Here is a 20,915-nt window from a genome sequence, read left to right as displayed (position 1 = left end):
ACTATGCACTGACATACCATCAACAAATAAAGTTAAGGACATTTTCCATGCTTTCTTGAATGGGCAAAAAAGTATTTTCACTGGTTTTAAGGAGAGCAAAGGCACTGTAAAGAACACTAAGCATGCACAGAGACAGCTCCTCACACTCTAAGATATAAAACAGCACAAATTCAGCATCCCCTAAGAGCAGTTCTAGCACAGCTTCCCCAAAGAAAAAAATCCTGGCATTGTATTGTACATTCATAAAAATATGACAAGGCCCCTGGCAAAGAAGCAACAGAATGGGACATTTAGATAAAGAAATAACCAAATGAAGATCAGTTGACAGTGTCAAAAAATACAAAAAGATGGAGCAGCATTTTTGCAGGAGTCATTAAAGTAAAATGAAAGATGTTGCTTAGGACTGAATGCTATTTATATGTCTTTTCCAGGAAATTTTCAGAACACTGTAACATTACAAACTGGATTGCTCTGATTATATATGCTGAAGTCCACATATTCAGATTTTATCCATATAAAAGATAAATTGTGGCAATACAGAAGATACACCAAGATTTCACTGAATACTGTATATTAGCCCTTGAAGTACCTGACTTTACACTTCAGTATCTGCAAACAAAATTACATTTAACTTGATTCAATTTCATTTTTTAAGAAGCTTTACAAAAAGAAATTTGACTAAAGACTGGGACAGAGCAGATGAGAAAAATCTTGGTGTAAACCAGCCACTCAGGCTTTCACATGTCAGCTATCTTGTGTTAGGAAACAGCACTTCACTTTCTATTTTTCACAGTTTTTTTTTTAAACATGTAATATCTTCGCATCCATTTTTTTCCTCAAAAGTAGCAGCAGCAAGAATATTTTTCTCATGTAAGCAGAATTGTACAGTCTGAAGAAAACCAAGAGGTATCAATTCTCTCAAGTCAAATCATTAAATGAAGTATTAAGAGCACATGTATGTTTTGTGAACTGAACAAAAAACATGTAGTACAGTCTATTAAAACTGATAGCACTATTTAAATAAACTATTATAATTTTCAATGGTATATTTCTTTTGTCCTCAGTTATAGCTTCTATGTGAAAAGAAATGATGTTTCTATACAATACCCCCAAAAATGAAGGGCTCCTTGCTGTATGTAAGTTTTCTAATTTCTCTTCAAATAAAATTGTAGTAAAATGGTGGTGACAAAGAAGGGAAGAGGGAAAAAACTCAAACCAAACATACCAAAAGAAGTACCTAGCCTACCACAAATATCCAATGACAAACCAGTTCTGCAATGGATTGTAAGATGCAGTAACGTCCTGCTCTTAAGAACAGAACCAGCAAAGGGTTTCCTGGCACATACATTTGAGAGGTGCAGCTTACTTCTGCCATCCAGCTGTGTCTCTCACTTCAGTGGCCATGACAGAGAGATGCCAAGGTCAGCCTTCAGCCCACTGAAACCAGGCCTGCAGTAACCACCTGGCATCTGCTGAGCACCAGCTGTGACTGCAGCACAACATGGGGACACAAGTGCTTTATGTACCAATGGGTGAGAAGAATCTGGTCTTTAAAAATGAGGGGCCAGTGAGTTGTTTTAAATTTCATCTCTAGAGGTGTGGTTCTTCTACTTTTGACAGATATTGTGCATACCAGCCTGGGAGGGAAGATTTTCCTTTCCTGGTTAAACATTTAAGAGCAGACAGAACACTTGGTTATTAAATGATTAAATATTAACTGGAAATGACGTATTACATTATACCCAGATGATCCTTTATCAATCTTAAACAGGCAATTACTTTACAGTAATAGCTCTAAAAGGAGCATTTCTCAGAGATGCATAACAACACAGTATTCTCTGAAATCTAGACAATCAGGTAAAATACCCTAGGGTAGGACCTACTCTGTCTCAACAGGCATGTGTTTTTTAAGTTAACATAACCATGGCACCATAGCCTAGCCAAGGAATAGGCTCTATGTATTTGTCTGTTTGCAATACCTCAATCAGCCTAAGAAGCCAGTATAAAAATAAAAAGCACTGCATATTATTCTAGGCTAGATATACACAGTACTTGAACTCTTATTTAAATGTTAAATTTAATGAGAGAAAAAAATTATATTTTTCTGTACAAAAATGAAATTATTGTCAGACTGACTATTTGTTTTTGTTTTCCCTCAAGGCAGCATAGGAAGAAATTGAAATGTAGTATCATCTTCTAGAAGTACATCCCCTCAGTTGGAGCACTACTATTATCACCAATTTTATTCTCTCTTCTTAGCTGCGTATAATCACTCTTTCAGCAAATATGAACATTTGCTGAAAAGGATGAAAGCAAAGCACAGATGTCAAAATTTCTCCAGGAACATGCAGATGCTTCTGTTCAATGCCAGCTCCTGACATCAATCTTCTCTTTCTTCTACTACTAAAGCCCTGTTTTCTAAATAATAATAAAACAAAGCTTTTTTGATATGCACGTTTGTTTGTGTATCTAATGCTGTCTAAAGGTTCTTCTGCACGACTGTGCTTGCATACACAAAAATTGACATCTAAAATGGTGGCAAAACACTGCAAATAGCCCCTATAAACACAGCCCACAGCACTTAAGTTAAATTCCTCAGAAGATAATCCCCTTTTAACATATAGACTTAAAAAAAACCCCAAAAAACTCAATATCTAATGAAAATGCCCTCTAGATCAGCTTCCTTAAGGATCAAAGATCAGATCCTCAGGCAGCATTAAATCTTGTTTTGTAACAAAGAGGTTTTACAGCATCTTTTAAGAAAGTATAGAAAGCAATTCCACAAACTTACTGTACCTTTTCAGTATTAGCATAGCTTGTCTCTGACAGACTTGTATCTATAATGATTACAGTTTGCAAAAAGCATCAAGTTCAAAGTTTCTTAACCTGGTATGTCAAGGCCTGGTATGTCAAGTAACATTATGTTGGGAGTATTTTAACTTCCTTGCTTATTATTGCAGAAAAGTTGCTACTGAAATGGCTTTTCAAAAGTGATGTTTATTAATTTCTATCCTTTAACAAAAAGCCAGTAGCAAGGAAAATGTAGAGATTATGTACAAAATAAGAACAATTTACAATAATTTAAATTCAGTTATTTCAAATCTAGGAAAAGAAAAATGCTGGCTTTTTCCCATGTATGTAACAATGTAAGTGCAATTATTTGTTTAGATAATCAATGAGAAGTCGTCATCCAGGAATAAAGACCATCTCTGGATTCTTAACTGCTATGGCTTTTCTAAAAGCTCAGAAAAAATAACTCAGTTCTTCCAACAGTGCAAACACTTCCAACAGCAAAAAAAAAACCAAAAAAAAAAACCAAAACCAAAACCAAAAAAAAGGCAGCAGGATGAACATTTTTGGGAATAATCTTTAAAATGAAAAGAAACGATGTGTAATGACTTCAGAAGGTGAGGAGCAATCCAGCAATTTCTAGAAATACTGAACAGCAGTAGGGCAGGGGCAAAATCTCACATAATCTTATGTATCCATATCTGCTGTAGTTGTCAGGACTTCTTTCATCATCACTGGAAAGACAGATATCTAGGATGCAGTCCTTCTGACTTATATCTCTCATTTAGTCCAAGGTGATGAACCACATGCTGAAAGAAACAGCTGCTCCTTCCCAGTTATAAAGGAAGCCTAGCTGACCCACTCAGATGTAGCTGTCTGAAGCTAAGGAGATAAATCCAAGCCAGTAGTCTGATATGGTGAAACAGTAGTTTTGCTTTTATCATAGTCTGTAACAAAATATTCCAGTCCTTCAACAAAGCACTCCAGGATAAACTCCCAACATAATTACATCAAATGGAAAGATGCCAATTTGGATGCAGTGAGCCTTTTAAGTCAGTAGTGCTGAAATATTCCAAATGTATAAACTACCTGTAACATGTAATCAACATATCAAGAAAGAATAGCCTCTATAACTGCACACAAAATGTGCTTTAGCAAAAATAATACAGGCCTGGTTCTAAGTCACCATTAGTTTGTGCATTGCCACTGAGCTCTAGGAATTATGTCAAGCCATACAGTATGAAAAAAAGGTGATAGGAAGAAATGGAATCAATATACAGGCACCTCCTGTTCAGCTAAGGAAAATACTGCCAAGTGTATTAAAAATGTACACTGTTTCATTCTAATGACCTTTGAAACCAACCTAAGTGCAGGGCCATGTAAGTTCAAATGTGTGATGTGCTCTTGGACATGTTTAACCAAGATGTGTAACATACTTCTTTCTCTCTCTTAAAAAACCCCACCCAATCAACCAATACGTATAATATTTATTTTTAAAATATTTTAAATAAATAATATTTAAAATAAATTTTAAAATATTTAAAACATTTAAAAATCTGTATTGGGAACTTTTTTAGAGGCCAAAATATTTGTAACTTCATTATGGTACCTGATTATTTCCAATAAATTTTAAAGTCACTTGGCAATAGTCATTGAAGTTGATCTTAAATGTCATCCTCTTGAGCCAGATGTGTCACCAGTCAAGGGACCTGATTCATTACTATGCCAGACAATCTCATTTAACACAGTTTCCTCATTTTTATCTAAAGATATGTTTAAAGAAGAAGAGTCTTGAAATTAGAGAAGGCAGTGCTGTTACTCCTTGTTATTCAGAATTAGGGTAAGTTTACTCTATACCTCCCACACAGACAATTTGGAATTGAAAAGAGCTGTAGCACAAAACATGAACAGTTTTTTCTGCTAGTAAGGATTTGAGATCCTGCTACATAATGGAAGTAAAGCATGACCACATTACACATATTTAATATGTTCCAAGAACAAGAAAAAGCTATTATCTACGTGCCATTCTTTGGTCTGCACCAGTCTCCCACTGAAATAAATGGGTCACTGAAAGAAAGTCCTGTGGAGTCATTTTTAAAGGAAGCCTGCAATTTCAAGACAACTGAAGATCAGGACAAAACCTAGATCAAATTTTTACATTCACCTTTGTCAAAATGGAATAAATATAGCTGAGTTCATAAAGAAAACAAGAGAGAGGCTCTCACACATAGACTCTCTAATATTCCTGCTTAGGAAACTATTGTGATTTCAAAGTTACATCCTTCAGAAAAATTGGAATGTGAGCCTACAAACCCTTCCCTGTTCACATCTCCATGCTTTCCACTTGCACAAGCTGCCACCAGCAGAAATACAGCTCAGGCATGTCTACAGTGCCCAGTGTTGACAAACACAAGCTCATTTTGCCTGTACATTCACTGGCTTTAAACCAGCTGCATTAGCTTATCGGCTCAAGCACAGCACTGTGGGAGCACAGCTACACAGCTTCCCAGCCAGGCATGGCTGGAGTCCAAGGAGCTCAGAGCACAGGCAAAGAGTGTGGATCTGTCTAAAGCACTCTTACCATCGCAGATGGATGGAGTTACACACAAAGAAAACAGATTGCATTTGCTCCATTTATAGTATGTGCTTGTCACCCACAAGACAAGATATACTGAGGTCATCATTAAAAGGAAGATTGGTTGCCTACCACTGCCACACCATAAAATACAACAGCTCTTTTCCTACGTATTAAAATCTGAGATTACTGAAAGACGCCACCATGTTGTAAATATTGACCATAAATGTTTTTTACAGCTCACTGCTGCATATCTGTATTCCAGTAAATGCTAAGCTTATCATTCTCTTTGCGAAGTTGAGCATTCACAGGATCCTTTTAAACCCTGTGTCTTGATCTGTATTGTCTAGATACCACTGCAGATTACAGAAATTGAATCTTTTAAAACATCAATGTATTTTTATTGACAAGCTGCACATTCCCACTCCCAGGCTCTTCAAAGAGTCTCTTTACTAAAATTCAGAGAACATCAGGGCTCAGTGGTGTGCCTCAACAGATCACACTCTTGGCTGTCATAGGACTGCTGTGGAGGTCACCTCTGCTGGAGGCTGGAGTCACTCTCTGGTGCCAAACACTGCTGCTCAGCTCAGTGAAACATCCTATCCAGTCCCACCATCTTACTTGTTCCCTCACTAAGCCTGCAGGGAAAATTGCAGCTTTCCTCAATGCCTGTGTCTGAAGACTTTAGCCCATTCAGCTGCTGTAAAAGAGCAGAAGTGGGAGCAAAGATTTTACTCCCACATCCTGCAATTGCACTGATGATATGCTGCTTTGTCCCTCAGCTGTGCTGGCTTTATATACCACTGGAAGGTACACAAAAAGGATTCTAAAAACAGCATAGAAATTTTGCAGTTGAATTCATTGCTACAACTTACTTACCTTGTTTTGATATTTTTGCTGCAATGACTTGCAATTATACACACAATTCTTTTAAGTAGATTTATTAGCAGTACATCTAATTTGATTGGATGCCTTTCTTGAAGTGCATTCTCCCTTCTCCCTCACCACCCCACTCCCACCCCCAAGTTCTAAATTACAATATTGTAATTTGCACTCTCTGGTATTTTGACTATGCTACCACTGTAATTTAGGTGTCTGACATGTCAATGTCATTCCTGAACCAAGCAAGACTTGAATAACAGTTCAGTGAATAACACTAGAGCACAATATATTAACTATGCATAACACCTCCTTGACCCCAAATTTCAAAACACTTAAAAAAAAAAAGGAAAAAAGATTAGAAGTCCATGAGTGACTTACTTTTGCATTCAGAGGGCATACAGACAATGCACTCCTAAAAAGCTGTTCTTCTGACCTCCACTGACTGCTGCGGAGTGCACAGCGCATAACATTTATCAACAAGATTCCAAGTACTGCCACAGCAAGAGTTTTCTTAAGGAAAGAGAGCCAAGTTAAGAATCAAATCATGCAATTGAACAAATTGAAGAATAATCAACTTTACTGATTATTTTGATGGTACCTTTTTCTTGGCTTGCTTACTCAAGAGACTAAATCCATATGTAAAGAGAATACAATATCCAATACTGGGGAGGTAGATGACTCTCTCTGCAATAACAAATCCTACTCGGAAGAACAGATTACTTGCAGGAAGAAAAGGGATAATAAGAAATCCAAGTCCCAGTGTAAGGATTCTGTGAACAAGAAACAGATTCTCAGGTTAACTACAAATCTTAACAGAAGTACCTTTTGCACTTAACATATAAACTTTATTTAAACATTGTAGAAGGATGTGCATATAGAACAGGGCATTCAAACACAGACTTTGAGAACCACTAAGAAGATCAAATCAAATTTCAGTGAGGCACTTTTAAAATCATTGCTATAATTTCCATTCATGCTTCCAGGCCAGAAAATAGCCCCATTACATATTAATTACATTACTCCTATTTAAAATACACAGGCAGGAAAAGCTGGTAATGGTAAAAGCTACCTCTATATTTTGGAATTAGTAAGACAGTAACGGGAAAAAACGTAAGTCACTGTTAAAGAAGAAACTTAGGTGCACATCCAACACAGAGGGTAGTTTTTCTCCTAAGAAACACATCAATAGTAGAATCCATTGTAGAATCCACTTGAAAGTTAGTAATCTATGCTCTTTCTACAGTCACAAGAGACACTTTTCGAGGGCAGTTTGTCTTCCTTTTTTAGGCACAAATGTTAGCATCCTCAAGAGGTAGCTCTTTGTGGACTATACAGAGCTCAGAGGAAAGAGACTAGGTACCTCACTTTTACAGAGCTGACATAAGGGAATAAGAACCTCAGATCCATGTCAGGAATTTCATACAAAGGCTATAGGCATGGTATTTTTCTGTTCTAACTTATTACAAATTAATCTCTACACTGTAAGGTAGATGTGCCCTCTTGCTCTTTCCTCATCCTCAAAAGTCCTAGGCCTTCAGTATACTTTTTGTCTTTATTTTTTACTAAAAAACTATTTAGCAATAAAGGCTTAGTGAGTTCATTTTTATTAGAAAGTATGACATCACTTGCAGCAAGAATCCACCCCCTCTCCAAAATAATTTATCTCTGCAAAAAAGTATGGGAACAACAGAAAGGCAGGCAGGTGCACTGTTAACATTTGAAGGGATGAGAAGAAAGAAAATAATGAGAAAAGATTTTGCACTCTGAACAACAGAATTACCTATGCTGGTGACAAAAGAAAGACTGTGGAAAATGTGGGCCCCGTCTGGAAACAAATGGAAAGCCTGGCTACCTGGGGTATGGCGGAGGCTGAGGTATTTTTGCCTCAGGTTCACCAGCAAGTGCTCCAACCACACTGCTCAAGTCACAGAAGGCAAAGGCAGAGACTAGGAGAACAAAGAACTGCCCGCTGTAGAAAAAGGTCAGAATATTTAAGGAACATTTAAGGAACCTGAAGGTGCACAACTCCATGGGACCTGATAAGAGGCACTTGCAGATCCCGAGGGAACTGGTGGGTGAAGTTGTTAAGATACCTATCCTACTTGAGAAGTCATGGCAGTCTGCTGAAGTTCCCACTGGCTAGAAAAGGGGAAACATAAAACTTATGTTTTAAATAGGGAAAAAGGCAGACATGGGAAACTAGGTCAGTTGGTCACCTCTGTACCTGGCAAGATCATGGAGCAGATCCTCCTGGAAACTATGCTAAGGCACATAGAAAATAAGGAGGCAACTGGTGAAAGCCAATCTGGCTTCACTGAGGAAAAACTGTGCCTGACAAATGTTATGATTTTCTACAATGGAGGTACAGCGTTGCTGGATAAGGGAAGAGCAACTGATGTCATCTACCTGGACTTGTGCAAAGCATTTGACACTGTCCAGCACGATATCCTCATCTTCAAATTGGAGACATGGATTTGACAGCTGAGCTTCTTGGTGGATAAGGAAGTGGCTGGATGGTTGCACTCAAAATGTTGCAGTCAATGCAGTCAACTCAATGTCCAGAGTCCAGTGACAATGGATGTTCCTCAAAGGTTGGTTTGGGACTGGCACTGTTTAACATCTTTGTTGGTGACATGGACAGTGGGACTGAGTACACCCTCAGCAGGTTTGCCCATGACACCCAGCTGTGCAGTGAGGCTAACACACTGGAAGGAAGGGATGCCATCCAGAGGGACTTGGATAGGTGGGCTGATGCAAACCTCATGAAGTCCAAGCACAAGGTCTGGTACTTGGGTCAGGGCAATCCCAAGCACAAAGACAGGCTGGACAGAAAATGGCATGAGAGCAGCCCTAAGAAGGAGAACTTTGGAGTGTTCAGTGATGAGAAGCTCAACAGGATCCAGCAATGTGCACTTGCAGCACAGAAAGCCAACCATATCCTGGGCTGCATCAAAGCAGCATGGCCACAGAAATCCTACTCCTCTACTCTGCTCTCGTGAGACCTGCCCTGAGTGCTGCATCCAGCTCTGGGGCCCCAAGATAAGGAGACTGTTGCAGTGAGTCCAGAGGTGGGCCACAAAGATGAGGTGAGGGCTGGAGTATGTCTCCTATGAAGACAGGCTGAGATAATTGGAGTTTTTATCCTGGGGAAGAGAAAGCTCCAGGGAGACCTTCTAGCACCTAAAGGGGGCAACAAGAGAGCTGGAGAAGGGCTTTTCAAAAGGACATGTAGTGATAGTGCCCCATTCCTGGAAGTGTTCAAGGCCAGGACAGACAGGCCTTCAAGAAACCTGATCTCATGGAAGGTGTACCTGCCCATGGCACTACCTGACCTTTACAGTTCCTTCCAACTCAAACCATTCTATGATTCTATGACTGAACAGTTGAAAAATTTTAAAGAACTGAGAAATTAAGTCTACGTAAAATCCATGGGATGAGAACCTGCAAAGTTAAACAGAAGCCCTTAATGAGACAGAACAGTTTACAATTAATTTTTTAGGTCCTTTGGGTAAAGTACAAGTTGTTTTCTGAGTAGATACTATGGGTCAAGCATTTTACTTTTTAGCTGTATGACCACGGCCATTAGCAGTATTTCCTATCTGCTTTCAAAGCACATCTCCTGTCTTCTGTTATTAGGAGATTAAAGGAAATGATGACTTGGTAAGAAGTAAGGGCAACAACATACATAATTTCCTACTGCATTTGGAACACATATTACTTTTTACCACCTACAGTGTTAAAGATCTCAAAATACCATTTCAGGAGAAAAAATAATGCAGCCATCCGTACCTCCTCCTCCAACTCTGTTTCCCACTAGTTGGTGTACAGTGATGGGCCCAAATTGGGATAAAAATGTAATGACAGCTATAAATATTTATTTGAACTGCATTTGCTAGACACTGGTTCCACTGAATTGTTAAAATTATCAGTAGTGGATTTAACAAAATAATACTGTACTCAAGTTGGCCAGGCATTTAAAATTCATCAATGTCTCTTACCTCCTCTTATGGCTGTCTTCTGAGCACAGAGCTTGGCATATCAGACCAATTAGGCAGAACCAAAGTGCTGCTAGTGCAATTATCCTCCAGTCGCTGACGGATTTAATGAGGGGTATGCAGCCCATTGACCAATCAAAACACAGCCACCAGGGACACAACAGCAACCATGCATTCAGCGAATAGTAGTAATTATAGTTTATAGCCTGTCAGTCAAAGAGAAAACAAACATTTATTTGATACTAAACTTGGTGGGGGAGGGGGGCAGCTTTAGGCCTTCTTTCTTCTCATTTCCCTTATCACAAAATAAAGAGGCCATAAATACTGTTAGGCTACAACTATTTATACATCCATTACTGTTACAGCTGTGAAATTAATTTTAAATTTTCTTTTAAACATAGCTAGGTGGCTCTCTAGCTCAGAGCAAGGAAATGCAATTCTGTGCTGTCCAACCAATACTCATATGTTGAAAGAACAATCTCCTACAATAGGAGAAGACATCAAAAGAACATCACCACTGTCTTCATCCTTCATTCTCCATCTCCAGAAAGACCCTTAATGCCATCAGAGATATATAGCCAAGACATACTCCAATTCCATGAGACTAGAACTTTGTGCTATTTTCTTCAGATGTGAAAGAAGATGAAAAGCCAAGCACAGTATGTGAAAAAGGGATGAAAATTGGCAAAAGCTAATTTCTTGCACACTTGGGAAAAACAGTGAGTAAATGGAGAAGTACTTCAATGTGCACAGTGCATGCTAAACTGAATGCAAAGAGTATATAAGGTATATCGTTTTTAAAAAAATTGCAAAAAATCATCACAGTGGAACAAGTGAAGGCGACTCATCACACATATCTTGAAACATAAAAAACGCCCACCTTATTGTTTCCTTGAAGCACAGAAAACTCAATTTTATGACAAAGGTAGCCAGAAAAAAGCAACTTCATAACTTACTCTTACAAACAGACTGTCAGCAAACGAAGCTGGGTTGTCTACTTCGGTGAAAGCTGGTGGCCCTGTGCCCATAATCCTCCAGCGTATATAAAGTATACTGGCCCCTCCACACATCAGGAGAGTTATCCTGAAAATCAGCCCCTTCCTTAACAGCCCAGCATTCTACAGGAAAGAAAGAAAAACCACACCTCATATAGAAACATTATTTGTTCTCTTACCCAACGCATTCACATCCTTTTCAGCTCTATCTCAGGAGGAAAAAGCTATTACTGTGCATTTTTGCTATTAGAGTTGACATTTTAATTGGGAAGTAGTTTTTGCAAACATTTTAATTTCCTTCTCAATCAGAAAACAGAACTTTTTAGTTCAAGAAGATTCTCTTCTACAAATCCTCTGTAATTCTATAGCTGATGTAATTTTACATGGCAATTTCTGAGAGGGAATTTGAGCAGAATACAGCTTTTAGTATGCAGCATATTAAATTAATTTTTCTTTCTAAAATGAAGGATGTTTACTTTGGGGAATTTTGTTTTAAATAGCTATTTCCAGCTGACTACTTGTCATGGAAAGTTTTTGTCCACTTTGGTATCTTTAGAGGTAAAATTAAATGTATATACCAAGAAAACTGCACAGTTAGGAACTGGGAGGAATTAGAAACTGAATTAAAATTTTCACATCCAAAAACATGATTAAAAAGCTAATGACAAAAAGGCACACAAATCACTTACTTCAGGGTAAATTATCCAAGATAAAAAGAAAAAAGATAGTGTTTGATATACATTAACTCAGTTGATTTACATCACACATTTTATAATACATACTTTAGGGTGTAAAGTAGGCAATTCACATAAAACATAGAGAAGTGACGGTGTAGACCCTAAATTTGACTGACTTTTATTTTTTTTTTCTTCAGGAAGTATAACACATTTTCTCCAAGCACACATCATTTTCATAAAAAAAATCCCAACAAAAAACCAAAAAAAAACCCTGAAACAAACAAACAAAAAAACAACCAACCAAACAAAAAAATCCCCAGAGAAACCAACAACTACAAAAACAAACCAAAAAACAAACTGTAGAGATTCTTCAAACTTCCCAAGTGGAGACTGGAAACAGAATCATGAGTAAGTGTAACAATACACCAGTCAGAGCTTTAAGATGGCACAATAATTATTATTACCTGTTAGTGGAATATGCTCTGTATCAAGGGCCACCATAGTTATTTAGGAGAGCAATATTAGCTACATCCGAAGTTAAAAAAAATAAGTGGGCTTCCTGCACAAAGACAGACATCTAACAGTGCCCTGGCTGAAGATACTTCTTTTCTAAAATGATGGAAAAGTTAAATTTAGAAACAATATTCAGATTGCTTTTTAGTATTTCCAACTGACAACGGAGTAATGATAAAACATTTAGCTGAATGCTGAAGGATAAAGCAGTCTGTAATTTTGATTTCACATAAGTTAGCCTTTGTGCTCAAATGGTTGCTTCCAACCTGACATCTCAGTAACCAAAGTCACTACAATGAGGATTTACGAATGGTTTTCCTAGAAAAAAGCTTTTGGAAGAAAATTGTGCCATGAAAAAACCCACATATAGTGAAAATTTATAACGGCCTTATGACAGATTAACTACACAAAATCTCTTATCCCAGGCTTCATTTCATTTAACAGTACATGCAGCTTCTTAAAGGCCAGATTTCACAATTGCCACAAGATCTCTCAGTAGGCAGAATTTTAAAAGTGGAAGAAATGTTATTATATCCTCTCTGACTTAAGAAAAAAAAAATGCTCTTACTTGCAGAGATTTTAAGATCTGACTTTCAACAAAACAAAACAATCTTAGATACGCTTCCTTGAAAAGAGCAGAACAGATTTTTGTAGGTAACAGGAGGTAAAATTAACTACTTCTATCAAAAGAATAAAAGGGAAAAGGCACATCTGATGTTTTCTTCATGGAGACTGAACCATTTAAAAGTCACAAAACAGAAGCATCACGCTCTGCGCTCTTAATGCTTAAAAAATAATCCTCCGTAAAGGTTTGATTCAGACACATTTCTCAGAATTACAGAATGGTTTGGGCTGGAAGGGATGTCATGGATAGGGATATCTTTTTCTAGATCAGTTTGCTCAAAGCCCTGTCAAGTCTGGCCCTGAACACTTCCAGGGATGGGGCATCTACAACTTCTCTGGGTAAGACACTGTTCCAGTGCCTCACCACCCTCATTGTAAAGAATTTATTACTGATCCAACACTGGAACAGGCTTCCTAGAGAGGTGCTCTCCCTGGAGCCTTCTCTTCTCCATTCCAGGAGGCAAATAGACTAGTCAGGCACAATCTGTCTTTGGTGAAGCTGGGTTGGCTGTCTCCAGTCACCTCCCTGTCCTTTGTATGTTTTGATATAACTTCCAGGAGAATCTGTTTGTTCCATGATCTTATTGATGTGAGGCTGACTGGCCACTAATTCTTGAGGTTCTACTTATTACCTTTTGTTTCCAGCACTTAATTCTGAACTGGCTTTGCTTTAGTTCCCTACAGTTCTAGATGCTTCTCTTGTCATTTTCTAGTTGACGTTAGTCTCCTTATACAGCAAAACTCCTCAGCATTCCTATTCGCTGCCTGTACTCCTCACTTAGCCCTTCTTCCTCAAATCTACTGTTTCAGTTCTAGAGAACTTTCTTTCCCTGATTTCCCCCTGAAGCTCCTCATTTCACTCCTTGCAAAGGAATTTAAAAGCCCCATAAGACCTGTGCACCTCAGAGACATTAGTGAGACTCCTCTGCAGTGAAACCACTGACTGAAGCGAAGTACAAGGAATGTTCTGCCTTGTTGAATGTTGGATGAGAATCTTAGCTGTTCAACAGCAGTGATGTTCTAGTGGGCTGCAAGTCTATTTGGCTGTTATCCATCATTCCTCTGAGGCTGATTGTTTCTGTTATTTGCTTGCCAGTGCAAATACTAGGTGCCAGATTCCGCTTGAGACAATACCAGATAAAGCAACATCAATGGAAGTCAGAAAAATCAATCCTTAGCAATTATTATTGCTTACATAACTTTTTTTTAAGCTCCAAAGTTACTAGGACCTATTAACATATGATTTTTATGTACTTTTAAAACATCTAACTATGTCATTGAGAGACTGAATAAACCTCTCCCTCTCTTTATTCTGACCGAACTATTTTAAGTACTATTTCAGATGTAGTTACTGACCCTGGAGGATTTATTGCATCCAGCAGTCAGCTGTTCTGTGCTACAGTTTTAACATACAGTTGAGAAAACTGCTGAAGGGATTTCACTATCCAATGCAATTCCTGCAATACCCCATTACTACTCATGTTGCTGCAAAGATGTCATAGCACATTGCCTTACATGGCTGACTAACAATACCTTTATTTGTTTGGTTTGGTTTTTTTTTTCCCTAACTCTCAACAACAAAACTGTCAGAGGTTGAATCTTTGTTTTTTAGGACATGACTGTCTGAATGACCAGAATGAACAAAACCTCCAATGACTCACCTCCAATGACTTGTCTTTATACAGTAACTTTCGAATGAGCTCCAGAAGATTTATCTTGTTAATCACCAGTGCATCAAACACTGCATTCAAACCCTAAGCAATCAAGAGAAAAATAACAGCACAAGATGAAGCAGCAAACCACAAATATTTTCTTTCACATACATCTTAAATTGCACTTTTGCTTCAATTACTGTACATCTTAATTCTGATCCCAAACAAGCAGAGAAATACAGTGGTAGTAATGATGGCAGAATGGTAAATTGAGAACCTGAGCTCAGATGAGTAGAATGACATTTTACTGCAATGGGAACTTTCCTGCCACATGGAATAACCCTTCAGGGAATACCAGGTACCAGCAAGCTAGATAACATATGCATGGTCACAACAGAATTCTGCTCTCCATCTTCTTCCCCAAATGTTCTGCAGTGTAAATGCTGCAGTCAAAAGGTAAGGCTTCTGTCATTAACACGGACTTTCTTTAAGCCTTCTACTTATTTTTATCTCTGGACTTCCAGGGTTCAGAAATATTGTTTTTCAAGGGTACAGACAAAGGCTCAGAAAGATTTAACAGAGGTGTGAGGCTTGCTTTTCCTGCAATTACAACAATACACCCAGTGCAAGTTGCTGGGAAAAAAAAAAAAAGAGAGAAGTTCCATGTGACATCATCCACCACACATAAAACTAGACCATATTCAGTGCTTTGCAGGACTACATTTGCACATAACTACCTCCAAACAGGCAAACAAAATGCATAAATGTATCCGGGGTAATTCTGTTGAGGGTTACCAGCAAAATCAAACTTTAGCACTTCCCCTTCAAAGTTTCAGCATATCACCATGATAATTCTAGAGTATTTATCCCATATTCTAGTAATTTCAGAAATTACCTCAGTGTTCTAAAGACTAAATGGAAAAAAGACACTACAACTAGTTCCACATGAAGCAAAGAGCTGGTACCCTGCGAGGCCACAAGTCTCCCACTAACAGCCAAAGAGAAGGGATGGAAGATAGGTTAGAGTGTGGCTTGGTTCCATGTAGAAAGGCCACTAGACAGTTAAAAGGCTTTTGGCTCACTCACATGGAGATAGGAAGGCAAGAATTCTACTGAAAAATACATTCAGCCTCCAAGTAATATTTTTAATGTGTGATTTACCCCTTTATCCCTCTGACCTGTGCCACTTAGCACAACAATAAATATAATCATCCTAGCAATGCAACAGCAAACAAACAAAAAACCCAAATCCAACAATAATTGTGTCTGCTAGCTCACATAATTACTTCACACTGGTAGAGTAAATAATTACACCATGTTTTAAGATAATTCTTTATGTTTTCCTTACAGACACCTTAGAAAAATACAACACTCTACAAATATCTATCCAAAAATAACGTCCCAAAGCAAGAAGTTTTCTGTAATTTCTTTTCCCTTTTCTTCTAAGCACGGACAAGAGGGTCCTTGCTGCAAAGAATTTTCTGATTCTATTGCTTATCTATATGAGTTAAAGCTATAAATTGGATTCATTATAAAGATAAATGGCTATATAAAAGGTAAAAATGACAGATACAGCATTTCAGGTGGCCAGTTTGGTCACCCAAAACAGAATTGTCTTCATTGAAGTTACAAAAAGCCAGAACACAATGAACATGAACAATAACTACATCTGTTTCCAAGGATCCTTAAATAAGGGACAAGAGGAAGAGATGCAGTATTAGAAGTGCATAAACAATAGCCCTAATTATAATTACACTGTTCACAAAAGCAAGGGGCTGGAGCTTTGAAAAATGCTCTCCACTGATTTCTTTGTTCATGAGCCTTCAATGAGGAGTTTGTAGTTGTGCTATCTCAAGAATTACATTCAAAAACAAGGGCAACAGAAGTTAAACTAACACTGTAAAGCCTTTAAACTTTGCAAAAATATATGCAAGCTGCTTACAAAAGTTGAAGTGAAAAACTCGAACAGATTGGCAGGGATATAATCAAGACATCTACTAGAATACTGCTTTTTGTCAACATTAACTAGTTTTCTGAACAGAACAAAAAAGGTGTGAATGTCATTAGCTGTGGAGAAGATTCATCTTTGTAGACTTTACAATTACACCTGACAGATGTTGAGGTCAAAATTCAGTTAATACGAGAATTCTTACCAGTATTGTAATTCCTTGTTCTTTGCACAGCATTGCTATTGCACCTAGGATAACACTCACCAGCACCCAGAATACAGAAAACGTATGTCCTTCCTTATCTGTCAAAATAAAGCATGCCATATCTTTAGGCATTTTATACACTTAAAGGTAAAGTTAGAAACCTAAATTAATGTAAGAATTTTAAAAATAAACAGCATTTAAAATCTCAGTCTTTTCAATCAGTCAAGATCTGAATACACAGACTTAAAAAGCATAGAGCACCTCCTGCAATATGCTGGCATTTGTCCCTTTGTTGCAGTCATTTTCTGTTCTTGGAGACATTAGCAAACTCCCTATTTGCTAGATGTTTTAGCTAGATTAATTAGAATGGCAGAAGCTTCACATAGTTTTCACAATTCATCATCTGCAAAGGTTAATTCCCAATATTTAGAGATATGTATCATCCATAGCTAGAGCTCTGTCATTACTGGCCACTCTCTGCAGAGCTACCACAAGAACAAGAAACTCTTTGTAATAGTTACTCATGAAGTGCCACACACACAAACTGTTTTACTGCAGTCGTCTACAAAGGCACAATGAGCTGCTTCTCCAGAGCTGCTGCATTTAGCAAGTACCTCATGTCATTTTATTATCACTGCAGTAGAATGCCACGGAGCTCAAAAATGTCAGCATCTGAGCTGAAGCAGTTAGTCCTTGCACTCAGGAAGCAGTTTTACAGCAGGGTGAGGAACTCTGGGGTTAAGAGATCAAGAGCAACTACAGCTTTTACTCAAAGAAAAAGTCTTTAAAGACTGTACCATGTGGCTGATGTTGGGTACTACAAGCAGGCATATCTGAGATGAATATAACAATAAACCTTACTTCAGCCAAGGTACTATCAGACACAGAATACACGGGTACTTCACATAAAAACATATCTGTCACAACCTCTACTCCATAGGTACAAGCAACAGAGGAAAACACTCTTGATTCAAGTAACATGGACTCTATGGACTCTACAGGCATCACAAGAATCAATCTTTGACTTGGCATGTGAAAAAACAAAGTTGAACTCTACAGTCATTGACTGAATCCCTTTCCTACATTCCTTGATCTCTAGAGTAGTTCTTCTCTACTAGTAATACAGGTTTGACCCTTAGTGCTTAAAGAGAACTGCAATAATGGTCTATGAAAAGGGTAAATGGCAGGATTAATTTCACCAGAAGTAGGCACCTACACCTGAGCTAGTACACTAGGCTTCTTTTATGAGAAGAGGACACCTTTAGGGTTTAAGTTACCTAATTAGATGCAGTTGAACACCTTTCAGAGAAGTAACTCTTCAATGATTATACAGGGAAACCAGTACATAACCTCAAATGTTGTTGGGGTCAGATACAAACCACAACCACAAGTGTGAAAAGCATCAGCTGACATTGGCCTCCTCTTTCATTTTGCATCAGGCTACTTCTTTTGTGGCAGAGAGCAGAAAATTTCATAAAAATATGTGGAAGAACAGGTTTTGAGGTTACTTCTAACACTTCTTTCTTACCCAAGACTTCTAAAGCTTCAGAGTGACTACTCAGATGTTTGAGATTCATCATTGCAATACATAGAGGGCATTTGATCCTTCTCCCTCCACTCCAAATTATGTCTACAGAGGTGAGGTAAGAAAACATTAGAGATGCAGGTGTTATAAAGATAAAAAAAAGCCTTCTTCTAGGAAAGAAGTCATATACATCTGAATAATGCTAAAACAAAGCAAGGACATACAAAATACATAATGACTAAAGAGATATTGGAAGTAGAAAAAAAAATGCAGTGGGAAAACTCCAGCCCACATCAATAATACAGAACAACTGAGGGTTGCAACTCACGGGGGAAAGAGCTTCAACATTTGTTCTATAAGTATTGCTAAGACAGAAATAATTCTGTCTAAATACATCCCTTCAAGGAGCTCTTCAACTTTTCAGACATTGCAGTGCAACAGAATGTTCAGCCAGTTCTTGAAAATCAGTTTTGTTTTTATTTTTTATTTTAATGTAGAAATAAACTAGCACAGAGAATGCAAAGCTAAAAGGCAAAGTAATTCACTGTGTTCACGAAATGACTATCAATCATCCTTAATAGATGTAAAAAGGAAAATAGTGAAGACAGCCAATGGACTTTACCATGTTTATAGAAGTAGACTTGCTTCTGTTGAGAGATTTCTTCTTTTCAGAATCAAATTCTCATGGAAAGGAGTCAGGACAACTAAGCACTTCTCAGAGAAGCAATATTCAGTACACAAATACAAATTATCTTAACACAGAAAATAGTGGGAATTATATATAGTAAGAGACCAGCTGGCTATTCACAAATGCTTTGATGATTCAAAATACAAGAGTAATGGGAAAAAGGGAACTAGGTCAAATCATCAAGGACAACTGTAATAGCAGCACATTCATACAGAAAAACAAACACAGAAAGGTGAAATCACAAAATGAGAAAAAGTAATGTATGTAAAGAACAAAACTCCACAATTCCATAGAAGTATTAGTAAGAATAATAGTGAGGAAGGAGTTATTCCAATACTCATTGGGAAATGGACAATGCCAAGAAAACAGAAGTGTTCTGTGCCTTTTTGTTATATTTTTTCCCAAAAGGGTCAGTTGCAATCAGATGGCAAGTACAGCATCAGCAGAAAGGGAGCAAGAACAAAAGCAAAAATAGTGAACTACGAGACACAGAACTCACAGAGAAGTTAATCTGTGTTTAATTACAATTGGTTATATTCACTCCAACAGGTCCTATACAACGCAGAGTAATTTCAGTTGTAACCTCTGAGAAATGAAAAATAGATGAGAATCCAGGAGCCTGAAAAAAAAAAAACAATGCCTACATGCTTAATTTTGAAGAGTAACAAAAATATGAAAAGATAGACTAAAGACACAAAGCTAAGATGACTGGCCAAAATTACAAAAAAAAAAAAGCTCCACTTACATAAAAGAATATGATTAATTGGTTTCCAAATATTTTAGTAATTTATATAGAACTAAATATAAGTTTTGACTTGGACAGAAAAAAAAAAGTCTTCCCAATGAAAGCAAATCTGTAAATGTCTTATACCCTGCCCTCACAAAGGCATGAGAATACCAGTGGAAACAGTGTGAAATATGCCACAAAAAATATGGGCTGCATGAAGTTGTTAGAGAATGGGTACAAATAACAGCTGGGAAACTGCAGTGAGATACTAGCTTGCTGAGAAAAAAAGTAAAGATAACATTTTGTATTGGATTCTTCCTTTGTCCTATTTCCACTTGGATGATGGAATAAGAAATATGCTTATTAAGACCAGGAGTGCTGCCAGGCTGCAATAGCCAGGAAACATACAAAGGAGAAGGCAGAATTCCATTGACAAACTGGAAAAAACATAGAATCATATAATAGCTTGAGTTGGAAAGGACCTTATGGGTCATCTAATTCCAGCCCCTCTGCCATGGGCAGGGACACCTTCCACTAGAGCAGGTTGCCCAGAGCTCCATCCAACCTGGCCTGGAGAAATGGTCTAGCCAAACAAAAGGTAATTGAAGCCATTCAACAGGCACACACTCAAAGTTGCACAGAAACAGGTTTGTCTTCTTGTGAACATCCCAAGTCTCAAATGCAAGAAATGTCTCAGCTTGACAAGTAAAAGGAAGCTTAACCATGGACTCTCAAAGATGATAAAAACACCCAGCAAAAGAGAAATAAAGAAGGACCCAAAACATGACCATGAAGGACCTGGACTTTAGTAAGGCCTTTGACATAGTCTCCCCTAAGATCTTCATGGAGAAGCTGTTGATGAACAGGCTGGATGTGCAGACAGTGAGATGGACTGCAAACTATCTGAATGGCTTGTACAGAGGGTAAGGATCAGTGGCACAAAGTCGAATTGAAGGCCAGTGTACTAGAGGGGTCAACACTGGGTCAAGCCCTATTCAACATCTTCATTAATGACTTGGACAATGGGGCAGAGGGCACCCTCAGCACATTTCTTGATGGCACCAAACTGGGAGGAGTAGCTGATACACCAGAGGGCTGTGCTGCCATCCAGAGGGATCT

At 37.9% G+C, this 20,915-nt stretch overlaps 1 protein-coding gene across 5 annotated transcripts in view; it reads right to left on the bottom strand.

The window, feature by feature from the left end:
- Positions 1 to 20,915, bottom strand: part of TMTC4 (transmembrane O-mannosyltransferase targeting cadherins 4) — a 55,658-nt gene that overhangs the window by 14,869 nt on the left and 19,874 nt on the right. For all 5 annotated transcript variants that reach the window (XM_085057073.1, XM_085057081.1, XM_085057065.1 and 2 more), the window contains 6 exons: positions 16,857 to 16,954; positions 14,713 to 14,805; positions 11,199 to 11,360; positions 10,246 to 10,448; positions 6,846 to 7,017; positions 6,626 to 6,757 (listed from right to left, as the gene is read on the bottom strand). In XM_085057073.1, coding sequence (XP_084913199.1) covers positions 6,626 to 6,757; positions 6,846 to 7,017; positions 10,246 to 10,448; positions 11,199 to 11,360; positions 14,713 to 14,805; positions 16,857 to 16,954 — 860 coding nt within the window. The remainder of the gene's footprint in view (positions 1 to 6,625; positions 6,758 to 6,845; positions 7,018 to 10,245; positions 10,449 to 11,198; positions 11,361 to 14,712; positions 14,806 to 16,856; positions 16,955 to 20,915) is intronic.

This window comes from Lichenostomus cassidix, chromosome 1, assembly GCF_008360975.1.
Source record: "Lichenostomus cassidix isolate B80296 chromosome 1, HeHo_3.0, whole genome shotgun sequence".
NCBI classification, from domain to species: domain Eukaryota; kingdom Metazoa; phylum Chordata; class Aves; order Passeriformes; family Meliphagidae; genus Lichenostomus; species Lichenostomus cassidix.
This window is presented reverse-complemented; position numbering and strand designations above follow the sequence as displayed.